The 23,075-nt window shown below is 33.7% G+C and overlaps 2 protein-coding genes across 2 annotated transcripts in view; one reads left to right on the plus strand and one right to left on the minus strand.

Annotated features, from left to right (window-relative positions):
- The first annotated feature begins 6,595 nt into the window (after positions 1–6,595).
- Positions 6,596–13,499, plus strand: ais (DExD-box helicase 52). The gene is made up of 13 exons (XM_089702827.1): positions 6,596–6,766; positions 7,104–7,218; positions 7,571–7,737; positions 8,287–8,472; positions 8,852–9,104; positions 9,333–9,405; positions 9,771–9,977; positions 10,347–10,459; positions 10,785–10,885; positions 11,568–11,713; positions 12,151–12,231; positions 12,725–12,868; positions 13,263–13,499. Exons 1-13 carry the CDS (start codon positions 6,683–6,685, stop codon positions 13,483–13,485), a joined length of 1,893 nt encoding a protein of 630 aa, XP_089558953.1. The 5' UTR covers positions 6,596–6,682; the 3' UTR covers positions 13,486–13,499.
- Positions 13,500–15,772: 2,273 nt separating this feature from the next.
- Positions 15,773–23,075, minus strand: part of hfw (leucine-rich repeat domain-containing protein hfw) — a 32,545-nt gene continuing 25,242 nt past the window's right edge. Inside the window, exons 4-10 of the mRNA XM_089702845.1 lie at positions 22,055–22,180; positions 19,892–20,092; positions 19,137–19,309; positions 18,348–18,533; positions 17,528–17,686; positions 16,877–16,981; positions 15,773–16,625 (exon numbers count right to left, since the gene is read on the minus strand). Of these exons, the coding sequence (XP_089558971.1) occupies positions 16,344–16,625; positions 16,877–16,981; positions 17,528–17,686; positions 18,348–18,533; positions 19,137–19,309; positions 19,892–20,092; positions 22,055–22,180 (1,232 nt within the window). The 3' untranslated portion in view covers positions 15,773–16,343. The remainder of the gene's footprint in view (positions 16,626–16,876; positions 16,982–17,527; positions 17,687–18,347; positions 18,534–19,136; positions 19,310–19,891; positions 20,093–22,054; positions 22,181–23,075) is intronic.

Consider the following 23,075-nt stretch of genomic DNA (forward strand, 5'->3'; position numbering starts at 1 on the left):
ATCTCAAAAATTAATCTAAAATTAAACAAAATTATCATATCAACGTAGAAGTGAGAGCGTTTCAGAAACCTTTTCACGAACCAATTAAAATGCAATGAGATAATGCGGAGTTACTCAGTTATCAATGCACTTGTAGATTACATCGTTAACGTTTAAGTTTTTGCATTTATTTTGAACTCTTAATTATTTAATTTCGTCGAGTGCGAGTATGTACTTTAAGATTATTTGTTTATTTTCTTTTTCGGAATGTTACATGTTCTTTGTGATATAAATTTATAAACTTTATTTGGTTTAGATAATTTAAGTAGTACGTACGTAATCAGCTCGGATAGATCGATCCGGACGGCTTAAGCTTTTATAAAAAGTTAGTTTATTTTGAAATGGTATCCCCATTGTACCTCCATTTTCGTAATACCTCAGATATTTTGTTTTTTATTAATCTTTATTTCTTGTTACTGGTTAGATTCCGACAGATGAGTGAAACAGTTCGGGAATAAATCATCATAGCATCATTTAGAGAGCTTAGTGAAGCAAGCGGGTAGCGTGAATTGTATATATGTTATAAGTTAGAGTAACAATCGTGGCAATCGTCGATCGGGAATATCGCCTCGTGATATTATTAACTAAATAGTGTTTAGATAAAATCATTAACGGAAAGGATTTTTATATATTCTACTAATCGATTTATTGATAGTGACGTAGTCTTTTTAGTGTTTGAGTTTTATTGTTTTGCTGTGCAATTATTTTTGAAACGTCGGCTGTTTAAGCTTATTGTTAGACGCTTTTGTTGGAGGACTTTAGGAAATCCTAATCTATCCGCTAATTTCGTTTGTGATTCCAAATTTCTTGTCCAAATTATTTGATCTCAGTTGTCAGCTGCGAATTACATCAAATTGGAGTCAGCCGTTGGTTGTTAGGCTTTAAGTAATCGTTAAGTTTGGTTATGTGTCGGCAAATTGTAGGTACCGCAGCTCAAAATTATAAGAACGATAAAATAATACAGCGAAACACAACAAAAAGTTATTATTTGCAATTTATACCAAAACAATGCATTTTTATATAAGATGATAAGTGAGAGAACTTCTTTATAATTAAACGTCGTCTCGATTAACATGTTAATTTCGCTTTTTCGCCACTTTATTTATATTTTAAGTTAAATTGAAATATGTTTAATGAACCGACTGTGTTACTAATATAGGTAATGCACAATATCAGCAACGGAATGCCTTCAGACAGTACAACTAGCAATAGCCTAAGTAAATAACTATATACTTTTTATTACGGCGGCTTTGGGACAGCGAGGTACAGTCGGCAGCGTAAGCGTGTCGAGGAAATTGTCGCTTTAATATATTCTACGTATTTGTATGAAGTTTAGGAATAATAGCATATAAGTGTATGCGACGTCTTACCTCCTTGATACGCTCACATTGTTGACTGCACACCGCCCGATATATTTTAAATAATTCAGCAAAGAATTTTAAATATTTCTATAAAAAAATATCAGTCCCCACGCCGTCTTTGACAGTATTTTATAAACTTTTGCATACCTAACTGCCAACACGTTTAAATTTATTTTTGAACCATAAATCTTAATATATAATTGTGTATTTAATATTGAAGATTTTTAATCGATTTACAAGCTCACAAAACTTCACAAACATTTTTGCTTCTAATATAAGTATTACCTCCAATAATGTTAAGTATTATAGACAGAATGTGTCGCTTAATTTTATATATAATATAGTCGGAATGGGTCTCCTGTGTTACGATTATTTGATTCGACTGGTATACGTCGTATTGTAAGTTTTATCGAATCAAATAATGAACGCGATTGTATTTTATCGTCTCCAGTTTTGAACGACAAACAATAATATTGAACTGTACATTTCATAATCTACTGGGTGGAGGCGTATGGATTGAAATCTGCAGCGAAGTATGAAAAAGTAGTTAGCGAGCATTTTCCCTTTAGTCGTATAAATCGCTTGATTAACAGGTTTTTCCACCTACATTAATGAAAACGACAAAACATGCTTGTCAAGTATTCGTGTACTAATTTTCATGCTTTGGCGCAGCGGCCACAGGAGACGAACTTTACGTTTACAGGATGAGTCAATAACACGTGATCGTTTATATTTATGATACAATAATTATAGATATTGTAAAAATCTAAAATATAACATTTGTTACATAGATTCTTCCCATACACACATTATTTTGTTATCCATTTCCATATTTAAAATGCAATAGTTTATCTGGCGACGGTTTAATCTGTGGCGTTTGTGACGTCACACGCTAAACCGCCGCCAACCGGTACGCAATAGTTAATTATTTTAAATAATTTTTAATGCTCGATCAGGAACGCGGTTTCCGTTTTAAGAATAAATCGACTACAAGTAAAGTTTAGGATAAAAATCGCACCGACTTATCGACTTCTATTGATCACTTGTTTTGCTGACAGTACTTTATAGTTAGTTATCTTTCAACGTTGTTCGATAGCTGTGCAACCGATCCGTTGTTGTTTTTTGATATCGATTTATAAGTCGTTGAAATTTCTATTCTCGAGTCCGTAAAGTATATAATATATGTCGTTATATTCTTAAGTCCATAGCTTTAATATTTACAGTATCTTCCACTATATTGTAATTATTATAAATACATAGCAATAGTTCCCAATCAGCCACAATACCTCAGTAATTATAACAAATAACTAGCAGATTATTCTATAATATGGAATGTTTATCGTTAAATTATCATACATCCGTTAACTGTTATTACTTTTTTTGTTACCTATAGATACGTTACTCTCCTAAGTACCGTGTAAAAGGCCTAACGTTACTAATTTTGTGGAATACAGACACCTAAAATGGCTAGTGAAAATATTTTATCTGTATTCAACAAAATGTAGGTACACGAAGAAAATTTTTCATAAAAATTGCATCGCTTTTCGCGCCCCTTTTTCCCGCTTTTATTTGGTCGAGGCCAGTGTTGCCAGTTTACGGTACATTTTTGATAATCTGCTGATTAACTAGTTACATAAATAATAGTTCCATAAATCAAAGTGCACTTACGTCTTGTAAAAATAAGAATTACTTTATTATATATGTACTATAGTCCCGCGGTCCTGGTCGAGCTATCGTTGAAACCCGTCTGCAGTAACTACATATATAAAAAGTATTTACAATATACCCACTATTGACATACGATTTATTGCTAGAAATAACTTTTTATCTACAGAAAATGAGACAGTGGGCCGATTTTGCCGAAAATAAATAGCGCTTTTAAAATGCCAAATATTTTTACGTGTAGAATGGCGAACTGACAATACGTTACAGTACTTGAGCTCTAAAAATCAAATAATAAGTTTTGAGCACACGTAGATACGCATTTATGCTATAATATTAAGTTTATTCAAATTTACATTATAATATTTATTGGTAATTTAATACATTTTATTTATTAAAATATTTAAATAATTTAAAGAAAATCGCACTGTACTCGATTGTACATCGATAACGGTAGCGAATTTACACTAAAATTTAAGATAATTTTACACATACATTTTACTATAATTTACAATGTGTGCTTATCTTGTACTGTACTTAGTTGAGTTAGTAATCTGTCGATGCAGGCCAAGCCTTTTAAATTTATTTTCGCCATAGTGATATAGATAATAAAGTTTATGTTAATAGTTCTATCTGTTTTTAGTAAAATCGCGCCACTGTTACTTGTTATGCTTCATTAACTTTTATACACAGAAATATTTTTTTATGAAAGCAATTTATATGTGAATGTTAATTAAGTGGCAATTCTAATTTTTAACTGCACTATATTTTTGCTGACACGCTTAGTTTAAGATTTTTAAGTAATTTAATGTATGCACGATCTGCGTTTAGTATCGATATTTTTTTTTTCTTTTTATCTTTTATAAGATTGTCTTAAGTGGTACGTACCCTCGATTCATAGAAACATACACATTTATTAATTTATTGTATTTAAAAATTTTATCGAGCGTATGTGACATTTATGACCGATTTGCCTCAAGAAATATTGCGTTAAACGTTATAGTTTGCCATCGTTGAAAAAGAAGAAATATGTTTTTAAAAAATACATTTAGTTAGAACGTTTTGTTATTGATTGATGTTCAGGAACGTGAGTGGAGGGTGTAAAAATGTTTCATAGTATTGTGTATGAATCGATAAGGTAAGATAGGACCGTATTATCGGCTCTAGGGAGTTAGAAGTCCTCTACGATTCGTTGTAAGGGCATCTTCAGTGAAGACACTTAAAGTACTATTGTTGTAGATTGTATGGAATTCGACTGTATTGCTTTTTATTATCACTAAAATATTGATGACCCTGCATTCATTGACGAACACTCAAAAGTAAGATGATAGCTTGGTCAAAGTTTGGCAAAACAATGCATATTATTTACATAACTATATAATTATACTAGAATAAGCCACAAAATAATTAAACACATAATATTAAAACAAAGTTACTTACCCAACTCCCAAGTTCCCACTTCCCGGCTTTATTTTCCCACCAAATTTTCAAATAAATCAACTGTCAATTTACGTTCCGTCAATCTTGACAGCTACCGGTTGCGTTCAACAACAGAAGTATTTTAGATGTGACAATTAAAATGTAGCACATCGTTGCAAAATAAAGTCTGTTATTATTAGTTAAAACATGAAGGAAAAATCACAGTATTTTAGTGGTAATAAAATGGTGGTGTCTTTACTTGTTTTGATGTTGTTGATAATTGTGATTAAGGAATCAACTCGGGTTGCGAAGTAGGAACATATCAAAAGAATGGATTAGTACTCTAAGTATCTTTGAATCTGATATTTTAAATAAATTGAGTTGTTTAAAGCGGTCCTTTATGTTTCATACGAAAACTGTATTTACAATAATTATAATGGGACAAACAGTTGGATGTAATAAAGGTATAAAATTTAATAAACTCGCAGTGATTCCATTGAAACGGTGTATTAATTATAACCTTTTATTCCTTATTTCCCGATCCTAGTGTTTAATGACGAATCATTATGAACATAATAAATTATTGAGGTTACACAATATATTTAAGACTAGCTTTCCGCCTGCGGCTTCGCCCGCGTTTTCAAAAAAAAACCCGCATAGTTCCCGTTCCCGTGGGATTTCCGGGATAAAACCTATGTCACTCAGAAATGATGTAGCTTTCCAACAGTGAAAGAATTTTTCAAATCTGCCAAGTAGTTTCGGAGCCTATTCAATTCATACAAACAAACAAACAAACAAAAAATCAAACCTTTCCTCTTTATAATATTTGTATAGATGTATAGATATTAATCTGAGGTAAAACCTTAGTTAAGAATAAAGGTGTTTGTTAAAACATTATATATTATGTACCTATATTAAGTATATTCATAAAGCTACATGCATATGCAAGTCCATATTTTTAGGATTTACTTATATTGATTCAAATAGATATGTTCCTAATACACATTACACAGATTGCATATAAAAGACACAGGAATTCATCCAGGTAAAAAGTACAGTATTCTATGCTTATCCAGACTATACTTTGATCAAAGAGACTATACGATCCGCTCAGCAGTACCTAGTTGCTTAGTTAAGTACTAGTACCAAATAAAGTATTATTTTTTAGTATTCAAATTGCATCATCACACACATTTTGCATCCATACGTTGTTACAAATTCATTTAAGTGAGTATAATATTATTATGAGTACAATATGGAGGTCTTCAAGAGGAGAGTGAACAGGTACATTCTAGGGCAGCGCGCTCCATCTTAGGCCACATCTCAGCTTACTAGATGCCAATCGCTTACGCTGAGTACGAAACCGTGTCTCATTACAAATTTACGCACACAACTGCAGTAAACAAAATCAAAACAATACTTCGCGTTGTGTGCGTGTCATCACACAAAAATATGAGAGCGACTATTCGTTCGCACACTAGATTGTAAGTGACGTACGTATACAGCACCACTACAGCTTGTTCTTTTTTTGGGCATATTGCTGCGACACCGGCCCCGCCGCGCCCCCTAACCATATCTCCCTTTAGTTTCTGTGATCTGTGGTAGGACTGGTAGAAACTAAAAAGAGTCATAAACGTATGTGTATAATCTTTGAGCCGCATAGAAATTACGACACGAATTTGCCTAAGCCCTTTTGTTTACACAAAAAGAACAATAGCATCAAATAAATAAATTTATTTGCACAAAAAAGAACATAAATCTCCCACAATGTTATGTTATCTGTATCTCTCATGTATCTCTGAAGAAGGAAAAGATAGTAAGAACAGCTATCAAAACCCGAAAAGACTGCAAAGCGTTTTATGTGCCGTTGCGTCGTCTTATTTAATAAAAATAAGGTCACATAAACAACTGTTCTATGCAAATTACTTAGGTACAGATCTTTAATAGATTATTAAATACATGAATACAATGATTTAATTTCTTTTAAACTATTTTTTATATCCATGTCACAATTTGCAAAAAGCCTAGTAGCTAGAGGTTTGAAAGTACGGTTGACTGTCGCAATGGCATAACGTCAAGCTGTCAACTGTTTACTGTAGCTGTCATTACAATTTTAAAAACATTGGCATGCGTATATACCGAAAAATACAACATACGAAAGCTAATAATGTTAATATAATTTGACAAAATAAACCGTTACAATGGATGCATATGATATATTTAAGAAACTTACTAAAGGGTTAACATTTATTTATTCACGACGTGTATTGGGTGTAAATAATCATGTAAGTAAACATAACCTCTTTACTTGTTGTATTTTACAATTTAGTATTTTCCAACGTTCTGAACAAACAAACTCACATGTTTTAAGATTCAGGCCCATATCTGCTTCAACTATACAATACGAGTATTTGCAATATATCAATAATATGTGATTCTGTGATTCTTTCACATTTACTATATTTTTAAACACGATTTATTGTGATTGTGAATGATTGACCCTAATTTTTAATAGAATTTATAAACATGATTTCCTATCAAGACCAATTCAAGTAAAAATCTTATATCAACGAAAAAGCTTTAGAATTAAAGTAAAGATAGTTACTGTTCACAATATTTTAGGAACAAAATGTCAAGCCAATGCTTAAAAAGGCGGAAATAAAAAAAGAAGAACCAGCTGAGGTCAGTGACATAGAAGATGAGGAAAACGAGGATGTAGGTAGTGAACATTCAGATGGTAAGTAAATAAATTATTTATTTTTATTACATAGTAATGGTTGGTTTCACCACTTGTTTATTATGTACCTTATCGCTTATTAAACACTTTATGATTAAGATTTCTGTACATTTTCTTCCATTTGAACTCACACATAAGCGAAATGAAACACAATATGAACAACAAAATGTAGAAACTGAGAATCTATTCATATCATCTTTGAATTCCTTATAAAAAAATTGATATGATATTTATTAAATACGAAATCATCTAAAAAACTTGAAAGACAACCAACTAAACCTTATTTCATGTTATTTATTACACAAAATATAATGGTTAAAAACAACAATACAATTTTACAATAATTACTTAGACGCAAGTGACGTAGAATCACCAGACGAACAAAATGTGGACACAGAATCAAATGACGAACTGCAAATTGTTGAAGGGTTGTCTTTTGGGAAAAAGGAAAAGAAGAAAAAAGAGAAGAAGTCCAAACTCACGCCGGAAGAGTTGCAAAAGAAACTCGAGTTGGAAGAGGTAAGATATTTTTACCATCTCGTTATAATTTTCCCATTGTCGAGTATAGGCCTCCTCATGTTTTTTCCACTCTTTGCAGTCTTTGGCCAGACGCATCCAAGATTTACCCGCTGTTCTAGAAATATCATCGGACCACCATGCTTTCGGTTTGCCTGGCTTACGTTTTCTCTTGTAAATCTACAAAAAATTATAAACTTTATTCTTCTTAATTCAATATACATACAAACTTGACAATTAGCATGATTCATTTCCATTGTATACCAATAATTTTCTTTATAATAAAAGCCCAAGGAACAGTCTAAAACTAAAAAAAAAAGACGGGTTGCACTCCGGGAGTGCCGGCACAAGTGAAAACTTGATTATTAACGTTCAGCATGTTGGATATTTTGGAATGGTATCCGTCTTACGCATGGAATATAAAGGCTAAAAAAAAAACATCCGTCCTATGCTTTTTCGATCAGGCCACGTGTCCTGACGCGAGTTTAAGATTTTATACCCAACGCCGCTAAAGAAGTTATCACTTCAAAAACATTGTTCTTATCCTTGCAGCAAAATCGATTCCGCAATGAATACGGCATCAAAGCAGTCGGGCGTCACATACCCAGCGCTCTGCGGGACTTCTCCGAGCTCACATCGCGATACAATGTGGCCCCAGAGCTAGTGGACATGATAAGGCAGTGCGGGTATAGCGAACCCACCCCGATACAACGGCAGGCTATGCCTTGTATGTTGGAGGTGAGGATTTTTGTGTTATTTTTTAGTTTAAAGTTTATATGTTATGGATATTCTTGTAGCACAAGTATAAAATGTAAGACTGCAATATTGTATTTTATTGAGTGTTGCTGTTTCATAGATCTCTTTGTTTTTGTAATTTTATAGCATTGGAACTAATTGTGTAACCCATTGAGAATGAATGATTTCTTACCAGTAAATTCACAATTTAGATGCATTAGCAATCATCAAAATATAAGCAAAAAAATAAATAAGGTGCATTTTCACAAGCATATACGTATTTGGTAGATTTTCTTACAGATACTTAATTTATTTAAAAATTATCTGTAACTTAGTCTGTTATTAGTAACCTGTAAAAATGTAATGTGTGCTTTTTTTCAAGAATCGTCAACTCATAGGCACAGCGCCCACAGGCTCAGGCAAAACAGCCGCATTCCTTATACCCCTATTGCACATTCTCGGGGCCCCAGCCGGAGGCCCCAGGGCCCTGATCCTGTGCCCCACGCGGGAACTAGCGCAGCAGATATATAGAGAGGCCCTAAGGCTGTCCGCTAGTACGGAACTGAGATGTAGCGTCGTTAAAAGTATTAAATTGAGCAAGGTCAAAGAGAGAGAGGCTACGGTTAGGAAGAGTGGTGAGTGTTTTGATTTATTTTTCAGTAATGCATAAAATTATTTTAATTGGTTATTTGAAATATTTCTTTGTTTATGATGATTGATGATGTGTCTGTGACTAATGAACTGGAGTGAAATGAAAAAAAACACTAAAAATTCAAATTCAATTGCTTATAAAGTAATTCATTTTTTTTTGTTCCCACTTAACACAGAAACTTATGTATACCTCTATGCTTGTTTTCTTTCAGATATAGTGATAAGCACTCCCAATCGTTTGTGCTACATGTTGGCTCAAGAGAACTGCAGTGTCACTTTGGATAAGTAAGTATTACTTAATGGTGCAATTGTTAATGACAAAAAATATGTTTTTTGGAGATTTATACAAACTTTCTTTGGTAGCCTACCTATACAAAGAAAATATGGTTACATTCCCTTTACTTAGATTGGTAAATAAAAAAAAAACAACTAAAAACTTATTAAATATTACTTGAGATGTCATGATTTGTAATTTCTTAATATTTTTCCTTTATTTATTGAATTTCGATTCAGTGCTGTATGAGTTTTTCCTACAGTCTATTATATTACTAGTTTTAATACAAATTAGCTATTCATTCATTTTTTATTACACTGCTTTAATGTATTTATTTTTTCTGATTTTAATTACATAATTTTTTTTAATTTTTCAGAGTGCAATGGCTAATCATAGACGAAGCAGATAAAATGTTCGAAGGGTCCATCGACGAGGTGGCCACGTTCAGACAGCAGCTGGGCACAGTGCTGAGCGCGTGCAGTTCCGCGCGTGTGGGCATGTTCAGCGCGACGCACACGCCCGCAGTGGCCAAGTGGGCGAGGAGGACCGTGCGTGGGCTTGTGAGCGTGGCCGTGGGCGCTAGGTGCGGGTTTTTTGTGATATTTTGTAGGTTTTTTGTAGGAAGATAGAAGGAAAAGATGGTTTTTTGCGCTATTTTTGAAAAAAAAAAGTGATTTTTTGTGGAATATCATACTAAAACACTTGGTAAATAAGATATTCGATGGGTCCAATGATGAGGTAGCCACGTTCAGACAGCAGCCGGGCACAGTGCTGGCGAAGTGCGGCATGTAGACATCTTGGTTATTTTTTTTTTATATTTTCACGAAACATTAATGAAAACGACCACCGATTAAACATTTAGAACTGCATAATTCAAGTTGTAACTAATAAAAAATAATATCTATTGTAATAAATGTCAATTATAAATTGTGTTGTTGTTTGTTTTCACCAGGAACGCAGCAGCAACAACAGTGGATCAAGAGTTGTTGTTCTGCGGCAATGAAAATGGGAAGCTAGTGGCATTCAGACAGCTTGTACAGAAGGGACTCAAACCGCCTGTACTCGGTAATATAACATTGTTATTATTGTCTGAATTAATTATATTTTGGTGCAAAGAAATTGTATTTATGTTTATAATTACTTGATAATGTGAAAATTAAATTTTTATAAAAAAAAAATTAATTATGTGATATGACTAATATATATCGTAGGTTATTAGTGTTTAATATCATTAAAATGTCCCAATTTGCATTAGACTATAATTAAAGAAGAAAAAGACTTATAATATTTGATATAAAACTCGTGTTAAACCTGTTCATTTTTTTCTGCAGATCAAGCACAGCTAAACACATGCTATAAAAAATAATGTAAATGAATATGTTACTTTCAGTTTTCGTACAAAGCAAGGACAGAGCCAAGCAGCTGTTCAAAGAACTTATTTATGATGGAATTAATGTTGATGTTATTCATGCGGACAGAACTCAGGCGCAGGTATGTTTAATTAAACTAATTATAACTGGGGGAACTTTATATTTGTTGTTCGTTGAATGTAAAGAAATATCATGCATTTATCTCAAAGAAAAAAAATGTGTGTACACACGTAAAAAGTGAAACTTCTTTATGACCTTATTTTTCAAAAAATAATTTACTATATGCAACTTTACAGAAAAACGTCGAACCACGCGTGGTAGGGATAAGAAAAAGATGGCGCGTAACGGAAAAATGTCACGCGTAACGAAAAAATGTTACACTAAATTTTTTTCCAACCCCGATAAAGAAGTTTCACTTCAATTAAACATTACTCAACTTTACACAGCGTAATTCAACAAAAAATACAGCTCATTTCAGCAACATTTTCTCCATGACTTTAACCCGTCATTTTTTTTTTCTTTTAACTCAACATAACTCGTCTTTGACAAAAGATCAGAGTGTAGAATTGAAGTACTTACTACATATTATGTTACAATTGTTAAGTCATTCCATAATTTTGTGCTATATTGTATTTTTTCTTCGCCTTTTTTGGTGTATAATAAGTAGGTTTGTTATTATTATAACTTAACTCAACTCAACACCCAAATCTCAGAACAAAAATTCTATAAAACTCAAAACTCTCTTCTACATCTCAACTTTCTGCTCAACTCAACTTCCAACTCAAACTCAACTCAACTTGCAGCGAGACAACGTGGTACGCAGTTTCCGCGTGGGTCGTATTTGGGTGCTCATTTGTACTGAACTCATGGGTCGTGGGATCGATTTCCGTGGGGTCAATCTGGTGATCAATTACGATTTCCCACCGTCAGCTATATCTTATATTCACAGGTTAGTTGTTTTAATTAGTTTATTTATATATAACTAGCTATGCTCCGCGGTTTTACCTGCATTGCTCCACTCCTTTTGGTCTTAGCGTGACATAGCCTATAGCCTTCCTCGATAAATGGGCTATCTAATACCGAAAGAATTTTGAAAATCGGAATCGGAAAATTCCCGATATTAGCGCGTTCAAACAAACAAACAAACTCTTCAGCTTTATAATATGTATTAGTATAGATAGGTGATTTAGAAAATTTAGTAGCATTTGTAGATTCTATAAAATAAATGTAGTGTGGCAATGACAACTATGATATTCGTAACAATTATTTTGTAGGAAATAGCAACTAAAGTAATTTGAAATTATTTTATAACCCAATAAATATGATTATTTATTCATGAAATATTATATGATTTAAATATTACAATATTTTTTATTAATATTACAGAGTGGGGCGAGCAGGCCGAGCAGGGCAAAAGGGAAAAGCTATCACGTTCTTTACTCAGGATGATGTTGTTAATTTAAGAAGGTAAGAATATTAATGTTTCATTACACTTTAAACATATTTTGGTCTTTTATTTTAAATAGGAAATTCTGTTAAAACGTAGAATGTTATCTATCAAAACCTAGCGCGAAAACCACGCTATCCATTAGTGAAAACAGAATGATAATCGGTGCAATAAAGTTTTTGAGATTATCGCAAGCAGACAGACAGACTATATAATTATATTTATCGATTTTCTTCCTAAAAAATACTGCTTAGGCATCTTTATTTATCAGATTTTGTAAGACCACATTTTTGACGTGACAACGTCTTATAATTCGATAGCCGGCTACACACACGAAAAAACATGACTCATGCGGCGTTACCTCGCTCTGAGGCGTTCCATGTAAGGCTTGAAGTGCAAGCGAGAGCGCGGAACGAGTGATAAAGAAGCACAATCGGACGTTGTCACGTTCAACTATCGTCAGTAAACCGACTTTACAGACAACCAATTTTTATTTTTATTTTAATATTACAGTATAGCATCAGTAATGAAACAATCCGGTTGTGAGGTTCCCGAATACATGCTGCGTTTGAAACAAGACCCAAATAAAAGGAAAAAGCTCGCCAAGAAAGCACCGCGTAGGGATAAAATATCTACTATATTGGAAAAACCTAGCAAGTGAGTTATTTAATACTAGGTGTATTCCGCGGTTTTTTCCGCATTGCTCCGCTCCTGTTGGTCTTAGGATGATGATATATAACCTTCCTCGATAAATGGGTTATTTAACGCCGAAAGAATTTTTTAAATCGGACTACTAGTTCCCGAGATTAGCGCGTTCAAACAAAAAATCTATTCAGCTTTATAATAATATTAAGTATAGATTAGAAGTCATAGAAATAACATTTTTTATCATGGTTCAAAACATATGAAGTCAGGATAAATGATAATTCAAAAAAATAATAATTTCAACGAAAGACACGTCTATTTTCATTCTAACAACTAAAAATCTATCACGAAAAATATTTGCCTCCATTTTTGTGGTTATAATAAAAATAAATGTTTTTATTTTCAGACGAAAACTTGAAGAAACAGATAAATCAAAAACGAAAGATACAGACGAAGTGAAAAATAGTAAAAATAATAAATTAAGGAAAGTTTCCACTAACGAAGAAAAAGGTAAGCCGAAGAAGTTTGGAAAAGGCAAAATAGATAAGAAGAATAAGGGTCAGAATTTTAAACAAAAGACAGGAAAGAGTAATTTTAAGAAAAAGAAGAATATGAAACCTATGAAATAAAGTTTCTTTATAAATTATAATTGGTTTTATTTATAACTAATATCTATAAAATTTCCTTATGTCCTATTTCGTCAATTTCCACTTTTGATATTGTAACAAACTATTCGTAATAAAATATGTACCTAGGCTACCTATATAAAGTAGAAAATGAATGAAGATCTCTTGTATGTAGAGTTATATAGGCTACAATCATAACACAAGTGTGAAGTGACCCTTAAAGTAGGCTAGCACTCGCGCGGCTTCTTTCACGTGGTCAATGAAAATTAGCCAAAATTCTGTAATTCAATTATGGGCCATCTACACAATGGGCAACATTGGCCCAACAAATGATTGTCTATGTTTGCCGCCATTACAGCGATTATGATTATAAATGATATGAGATGAATATGATTAGTCATCTACAATGACGGCCGATCATAGGCATTCAGGCCCTCTACACTATCGTGATTGCCTCTACTCGCCCGACGCTCCCCTTTGTGAAGAATGCCCCATACATGTCTCCTTTTCTTAATATAGGGCCGGAATTTTAAAACTTTCGGAGTGCATCTTAACAAAGCTTCCCTTTGGAAGATGTTTTCCACGGTAAAAACTAACCTAACTCTATAGACACACTATCCTTACACAAAAATCGTATCATAAAATCGCTGCATTGTGATGTGAAACAAACACACTCTGGCAATTGAAATATTAGTTGCTATTTTAGCAGCATATTGAGTTGTTTTATTAATTATAGTTATATTAGAATATGATTAGAGTGGAATAAGTTACGGGAAGGATAAATAAAAGAAACTACCTACATAGGTGACGAGAAAAAAATTTAATCTTAAAATTAGCAAACAAAATATACAGTCTTCGCATCTATTATATACATAAATATCTTAAATCAATGTACAATCTCAAGCCAAATGGCACTGACTATTAGTAGAAAAAGATACAAAATGTTGGAAAAAATGTACCTACTTTTTATATTACTTAAACAGTTTATTATAACATAACAGTCATCATAATATCATTACAACGATGCTACAATCGCTACGTATTAAAAAAAATGTATGCGTGTACACACGTAAGAAGTGAAACTTCTTTATGACCTTAAAAATGTCACGAGTATGGCGTAACGCAAAAATGTCACGCGTACGGCGTAACGCAAAAATGTCACGCGTACGGCGTTACGCAAAAATGTCACGCGTACGGCATAACGCAAAAATGTCACGCGTGCGCCGTAACGCAAAAAAATCACGCGTACGGCGTAACGCAAAAATGTTACACTAAATTTTTGTCCATTCCCGATAAAGAAGTTTCACTTCAAAAATGTTTTTTTAAACGTATCAAAAGCAAAAAAAAAAATAAAATTAGCAATTGTTTGACCTATTTCGATAGAAAGAAATATTTAATTTATCTTATGGGTGGGATTGTTATATTACAAAGCTTTTTTTTAAGTGGGGAAATCTTGCATAGATACCCACAGTACCCGGGGAAGGAGACGTGGGTTATGTCGGATTCTTACCGACTAAAACCCCACTGCACTGTGTTCCGTCGAGCCGCTTTTATGATGGGGCCGCGGGTATTGGTTCGAATTCTTCCGCGACCGCATTACGCGGCCTGCCTTATTTACAAATTAACATAAAATTCTATGATGATAAATTATTTATTATTTCCTTAACTTAAAAAGTGTACTAATAAGCCTCTTACAGCGACATTAAGTCTTAAAGCTATGAAATATACATATAAAATATAATAAATAAATATAAATAAATAAATATTATAGGACATTATTACACAAATCGACCTAGTCCCACAGTAAGCTCAATTAAGGCTTGTGTTGTGAGTACTAGGCGACGATAAATATAATATTTAATAAATACATATATACAGATAAACACCCAGACCCAAGAACAAATAATTGAGTTCATCACACAAATATTTGCCCTGACCGGGGATCGAACCCGGGACCGTCGGCTCAGTAGGAAGTTACTTACCACTGCGCCAACCGCGTCGTCAAATATAAAAATATGTTTTTAATTTTTTATTATGTACATAACAAATCGAGTAGATAGTAATAAAAATAGATTTTTATTTATTATGCTTATTTTTTTATAATTTCTGCTTAAACAGTTATTTTCGAGCACACTAGAGATTCCAAAAAAATGGCAAGTTTTATCAGTTAATATTCAAAAAGACAAAAAATCCGAAACATGTACCCTAAGTTCATAACTAGTTTGCTTCCAGAAAATACTTAAAATTTGTAAATATGCTAAAAATTTGTAAATATGATATAAGTATTTACTATTTTGCTAGTTAAGGCACATTCATGATATAATATTATACTTATAGATTAAAAAAATATATACACATTTTTAAATATCTATGTTGTTTATGTACCTACTTATAAATTATGGAAAATGATCAATATAAAAATATACCGAAAATATTATTATAAACTCTGATTAACGTTATTTTATTTTGGTCTTTCGCATATTATTTTGCAGTGTTTACCAGCCAGCTTCACAACTTCTAGATAATAATATATTCTGTTTACATCTGCCAGTTAATATAACAAATAATGAATGTTCGTAAAAAAATAAATAGCCTAGCAGTAGCAATCAGCAAGTGGTGAAACAGGCCCTTATCTTATTATCTTAGTCTATATAATGTCTAATTAAGCATATTTATTATTTTCTGTAAATCACCATCTAAAAGAATTGCACTGTTTTTATTCACTTTTGGCATCATTGCATTACACCACCATGTCAATATTGATTTTGGCGCGAAAATCTCAATCAGGACTAACATCCAAACATCTTAGAAAGTAAAAAAAATACCACAGATATCGTAAAACGTCAAACAAACATCAAATATTATTCACAGAGCCAATCACACGGCAGTCTAGGCATTTTATTAGCTGGCCACGGCAGATATCCAGCTGTTTTGAACACCCAATAATCATAGGACACTTTGCTTACTAGTAACACTAAAACGAGGGTTTCTAGACCAATAATATAATAGATATAGTCCGTCCAGTCTCGTGGAGTGTGACACACTTGGAATTCTTTTAGTTCTACGACAGCGGTGTTTGGAATATTTTCGCACTTTAGTTGTTTGTAGTCCGGTATGGCTTTGTTATTTTCTAGTAGCCATGGCTGTAAGGAAATAAATTATAATTAAATACAGTATGTAGTATCATCATTTAATAATGTATGTGTTATGTTATTAATTTATTTTTAAACTATGTCAAGGCTTATTATAATTTAAAGAAGTGTGTTCTATTTGGCTTTCAAGAATGATTTTAATTTATTGGTACAATATTACCTACTGTGTAAGCGATTTCTAAAGAAAACTGTTACTTAAATAGACGGAGAATATAATTTAATATAGTCATATATACAATTACCTTTAGCACTTTCTCAGTATTACAGTCACAGTGTATGTAGTTCCCGGCAACTAGCATGGTGGCGCTGGTCGAGTCGAATCGGTCCGAGAACACGTATGGGTGAATCTGTAATCAATTATCATCATAAAATTATAATTTATGTGATTAGGTATCCAACAACAATTAAAATCTATAATAATCTAATACTAGCGGTCCGCCCCGGCTTCGCCCGTGGTACATATGAAAAATAGATGTTGGCCGATTCTCAGACTTACCCGATATGCACAGAAAATTTCATGAGAATCGGTCCACCCGTTTCGGAGGAGTATGCAGACTAACATTGTGACACGAGAATTTTATATATAAGATTATAAAGCTAAAGAGTTTGTTTGTTTGAAGGCGCTAATCTGAGGAACTACTGGTCCGATTTGAAAAATTGTTTTGGTGTTAGATAGCCGATTTATCGAGGAAGGCTATAGGCTATATTATATCATCACGCTAAGACCAACAGGAGCGGAGCCACGCGGGTGAAACCGCGGGGCGCAGCTAATGTTTAATATCCGTACATAATCCAGTAAAAAGTCCAGACGGTTCACAGAGAGACAAAAACAAAACAATACACAGATAGACAAAATATATTTTACACATAATACGTATGTATCGAAAACTCACCGAATGCAATTTATTATTCGTAATAGAGAACAGACCAAAGTTATCTATGAACTTGGATCCCTCCAATTCAACGAGGCTAGTGATGTCATTGTAGTCTGCGACCAGCCATCGTAAGTGATCGTAAGTACTATCATCCGAAATTGCTTGAAGAGATGTTATCTGAAATAATAATAATTAATTATAATTAATATTCTTGTAAAATACCTAACGAGAATATGTAAGAGACTAAAAAAAGAGTGATTGAACGAAGACTCAGCTATAATAGCATTACCCATGACTTCATTTCGTGCTGAGATTCAAATTCAAATAGATTTGTGCCTTATTCTTATTCTTTCGAAACGGCTTGACTGATTCTCATGAAATTTTGTGTGCATATCGGGTAGAGAATGTTGTGTCGGACAAAATCTATTTTTCATACCTCTAAGCCCTAACTGGCTGATTTTTCAATGCTTGGATAAAACTTAGCCGTCCAATAAAGTATTACACGATAATATTAAAATGTCACGTAAACTGTCAAATACGGGCAAAATTTCATGAGAATCAGTCAAGCCGTTTCGAAAGAATTTAACTTAAAAGCTGCAATACGAGAATTTTATTTATATTTATATAATGTACTGAAAAATCAATATTAAATATTATAAAAAAGACGTGTGGCACTCGGGGACTGCCGCGGTAAAGCTATTGCATGCTATGCCTTCAAGCCACACCTCCGCGCCCGTCGGAAGCGTGAGGTTTTTTCGTTACGGAATTTCTCGATTCGGTCCCCGCGCTCAAGGCCCGCGAAAGAAGCTATGCAAAAATTAATAGATACACAACTCACATTATTATGAGACACGTTCAAATTAACGGTATTATTGGGCAGATTAGTTGGCATCTCTCTCAGTCCGCGCTGGGAACAATCCACCCCCACCACGTATATCGCCTCCTTGGACACCACTAGCTCGAGCACCGTGGTGCACGTGCAGTTTATGTTCGCTGGCTTTATGTTCTGGCAGGACTCGTTTAGCTGCAATTTTGTATGAAAATGATTGTAAATTTGATTGTTTTATTGTAGTTTTTTAGAGAAAATGTGAATTCTGTCGCACTTTTGACGTGACAACGTCTTATAATTCGATAGAGCCGGCTGCACGCACGAAAAAACATGACTCATGCGGCGTTACCTCGCTCTGAGGCGTTCCATGTAAGGCTTGAAGTGCAAGCGACAGCGCAGAACGAGCGACAAAGAAGCACAATCGGACGTTGTCACGTTTAACTATCGTCACTCGTCAGTAAACCGACTTTACAGACAACCAATTTTTAAGAAGCAATGTAATCATCACGTAATCGTGAGGCTGTGATTTTTAAGTATGAGTTAGTATGTAACAGTCCTTTGGACTCAATGCTGAAGCACTTTAAACGGACAAATTTAATTCAAATATCGAACACTTATCAAGAATTGGTGACAATACAATAATTCTATGGTCTTATTGAATCGTGTTTTTTAGTTTTTTTTTTTATAACCTAAAATTTGATTATTTATTAATTACTGCTGTGATGGTTATAGTATACAGTGTAAATAGGTATGTTTAGTTTACACAGTGCTTACCTAAATATAGAGACCTCAACATACCTGTTTTTGCACCCACACATGATCGATCTGGACAATCTGGACGTCCTTAAACCAGTTGTACCTCAGATCGATCGCACAGTACGTCTTATTGTAGTGGAGGAACTTTAGCAGCGGCTCCCGGCTGTTCACCTCCATGGCTTTGTGGAAGTGCTTGCAGGGGAGGTAGTTGTTTCCTGTAAGGGGATTGTTAAAAATAAATGTCTACATCGTATCTCGTATTTCTATAAATAGTCGCTTTTTCCTATTGCTTTGTAACTATAATCGGCCAAACCGTTTAGGTGGAGTAAGGTGACAAACATTCACAATGTTATATCTATATCTACAAATAACATCACAATCACACGCACACGGCACGCACGCACATATGCATACGCAGACACTCACACAGAAAAAAATGTATGCGTGTACTAGAGTACACACGTAAGAAGTGAAACTTCTTTATGACCTTAAAAATGTCACGGGTATGGCGTAACGCAAAAATGTCACGCGTACGGCGTAACGCAAAAATGTTACACTAAATTTTTGTCCAACCCCGATAAAGAAGTTTCACTTCAAAAACAAACACAATTTCTCTTCAATCACCATTAATGAATTTGTAACATCATTTTCTATTTAGCAGTTAGCTTATCTGTCAGAGACTAGTTATGAAAAAATTTCAAAGATTACATTATCGGCATTCGGCAAGCAGTGAAACCGACCACTCGTAAATCTCATGATCCTAATCATTCATATTAAATAATCTATGAACTTATTACCTGACAAATCCACATGTATCTTCCGATTACTCTGCAGGAGACTCAACGGGAACTCCGTAAGGTTGTTAGAAGACGCATCCAATACATTAAGGGCGTATAAATACGCGAAGGGCCGGCTCAAAGGCGGCTGGGGGGTTATGCTGCTCAAGTTGTTGTTCGAAATGTTGAGACAGACGATTGGCGAGTGCTTTGGGAATTGACCTGCAAATGTAGAAGACTGTTTTATCCTACTAATCTCCTACATAGTATAAAACTAAGTCGCTTTATAACGTCTGTGCTGTGATCTTTAATTATGCAACAGATTTTGATGGGAGTGATTCAATAGAAAGGTTTTAATATACCTTTCTATTGAATATAATATTATATATTGCGTTTTATGGTCCGCATAATATGAATAAATAAATAATGAAGACAATACTTATCTATAATATAAAACAAATACAGACAAAAATGCTCATAAAATAAAAACTACTGGGCCTATCCGAATAAAATTTTTATGGGACCTCGGGAGGGAATTCGACACCATCCCGCATCGAACAAAAAAATAATCACGTAAATCGGTTCAGAAACCTCGGAGTAATCGGTGTACTTACATACATAAAAAAAAACATACCGGCCGAATTGATAACCTCCTCCTTTTTTTGAAGTCGGTTAATAAAGATAAGGTGGAATTACTGTTTATTTATACTGTGATTTATAAAAATGAACGCTAATGCTGATTAAACAAACCGTTTAGTTTATATAATAATTGTAATAAGACGTCGTTGTGAAAAATTCTGTTGCGTTTAAATTAAATCTAAAATCTTGCGAAACAGTCTCAAATAATTATTTTTATTATTAATTATATAAAAATGAATCACAAAATGTGTTGGTAAGCGCATAACTCGAGAACGGCTGAACCGATTTCGATAATTCTTTTTTTATTATATTCCTTGAAGTACGAGGATGGTTTTTATGTAGAGAAAACGTAAATATGTACCACGGGCGAATCCGGGGCGGACCGCTAGTTAATTATATTAATTCATAATGATTAAGGGTTGACTAGCACCTAGGATTTAATCAATTGAAGTGTTAAATATTATTACGTAGATACTTTAATGAAAAAATATGTAGCTACCAAAACGCATGACTGAATTTTTTTTATATCTATGGAATTTATCCTAAAACATATTTTTATTTATATTATACGCATATATCTTACATATTAATAGACTTAATTATGTAAACAAATTGCAGATGATCTAAAGTACCTACTCAGACTCATGAAATACTGAAAATAGTGGAATGTTGTTGCATGGCATACCTATATGTCTATGGCATATTTTACGAAAACATGTCGAATATAACTCAACCACTTATTTTTGAAAGTCGGTTAATATGTGAAATCTACGAATTTTAAAATAATATACTCACTGTCGTTAGTTCTTTTTTCCTCTTGAAAAATATCCTTAACTGATGCATTAATAAAAATAAACTACATGAATCATAATATAATACGTATTCTTATAGCTTATAACTATACTAATATCTATTATAAAGAGGAAAGGTTTGTATGTATGTATGGTTTTCACGCATAAACTACTGGACCGATTTTGATGAAATTTGGCACAGACAATCCTTAGACCCTGAGAAAGAACATAGGCTACCTTTAATTGCGAAATATGTACCACAGGCGAAGCCGGGGAGGACCGCTTGTGTATTATAAAGAGGAAAGGTTTGTATGTATGTTTGTATGGTTTTCACGCATAAACTAATGGACCGATTATGATGAATTTTAGCACAGACAATCCTTAGACCCTGAGAAAGAACATAGGCTACCTTTTATTGCGAAATATGTACCACGGGCGAAGCCGAGGCGGACCGCTAGTAGCTTATAAACGTTTCAGACCTTCAATTTTTTAAATTGCAATTCAAGATTTTTTTGAAGGGAGTTTCCTGATCATCGTGATTTTCCTTTTGGAAAACTTCGTGTTCTTGTAAATAAAAACAGATGCAAATATTGATATCTAAACGATCTAAATTTTATCAGTCTGGTAAAACTGTCAGTCATCTTTAAAACTACACAACGGATTTCGATGCAGTTTTTTATATAGGTAAAATGAATGCTTCAAGAGGAAAGTTCAATGGTATTATTTGTTTTAAATAAATTATTGTAAAACTCACCGACAATTTTCCCAATGTTCCCATCAGTGAGGGCCATGGATGTCAGCCTTCGGAAGATCGGTTGGGACACATCTAGGTCTTTTATAGTTGCGTTCGACACGTGGAGATTCGTCGTGTTCTGTGTCACTGTGAAATATAAGAAAAGAATATGAATAAATATAATTTGAATTTAATATTTTTGGTTTTATTGCATTCAAATGCTTTGTTAATATAAATTTATAAAAAATAGAAAAACGTGGGTCACGGGTGACTGAGTTGGTCAAGCATCCGCCCCGGATTGGCGTGAAAGGATGCGGGTTCGAGTCCAGCCTCGTCGTCGAATTTTTTATATTCTTTATAATGATACTAGCGACCCGCCCCGGCTTCGCACGGGTGCAATACTGATACTAAATACACTACAGAAAAACTGTGAACGTTGTATTCACAGATCACAGAAACTGTTGTATTGTATTATAAAAACATAGCGGCCCGCTCCGACTTCGTACGGGTATAAAATAGATAGCCGGGCGGCCGGCCGGTACCGCCGCAAACGCTACGTCCCGCATTTTTTAAATCTGTAATATCTTCGAAAATATTCACTTAAATCATACGGTGTAAAGGGCCATATTAGCTGGAGAGCCAGTGAACCCTGGGACTAACGGTCTCCCTGTAAGGCTAGAAATTTGTATACTTACGATTTATGGCATTCTAAGAGCAATAGCCATGACCTGGCAGGCGTCAGCCCTGCACGTCATCAGCCCCTTTATTTTTTAAACTGTTAAAAAAATTGGTTTTCTAAACTTGTTTCTGTAAATTTGAAAATTTAATAGGATAAAGTTTATTTATTGTACATCTTAAAAAAAAATTGACAGGCGATTACAATAAGCAGAAGTATATGACAGATCAATTAGAAAACGCACAGTTGATGGGGTAAAATAAATTTTATCCTGTATACTCGAAATTTTTATATGTCTTCAAATAAACGTCTCAGAGTAAGTATGTACAATGCCAGGCGGTTTTGAACAGCATAAGACCTTGACAG

Source organism: Colias philodice, chromosome 13, assembly GCF_061535455.1.
Source record: "Colias philodice isolate Cphi_HAF_F1 chromosome 13, ilColPhil1 Martin Lab GWU primary, whole genome shotgun sequence".
In the NCBI taxonomy this organism is placed as follows: domain Eukaryota; kingdom Metazoa; phylum Arthropoda; class Insecta; order Lepidoptera; family Pieridae; genus Colias; species Colias philodice.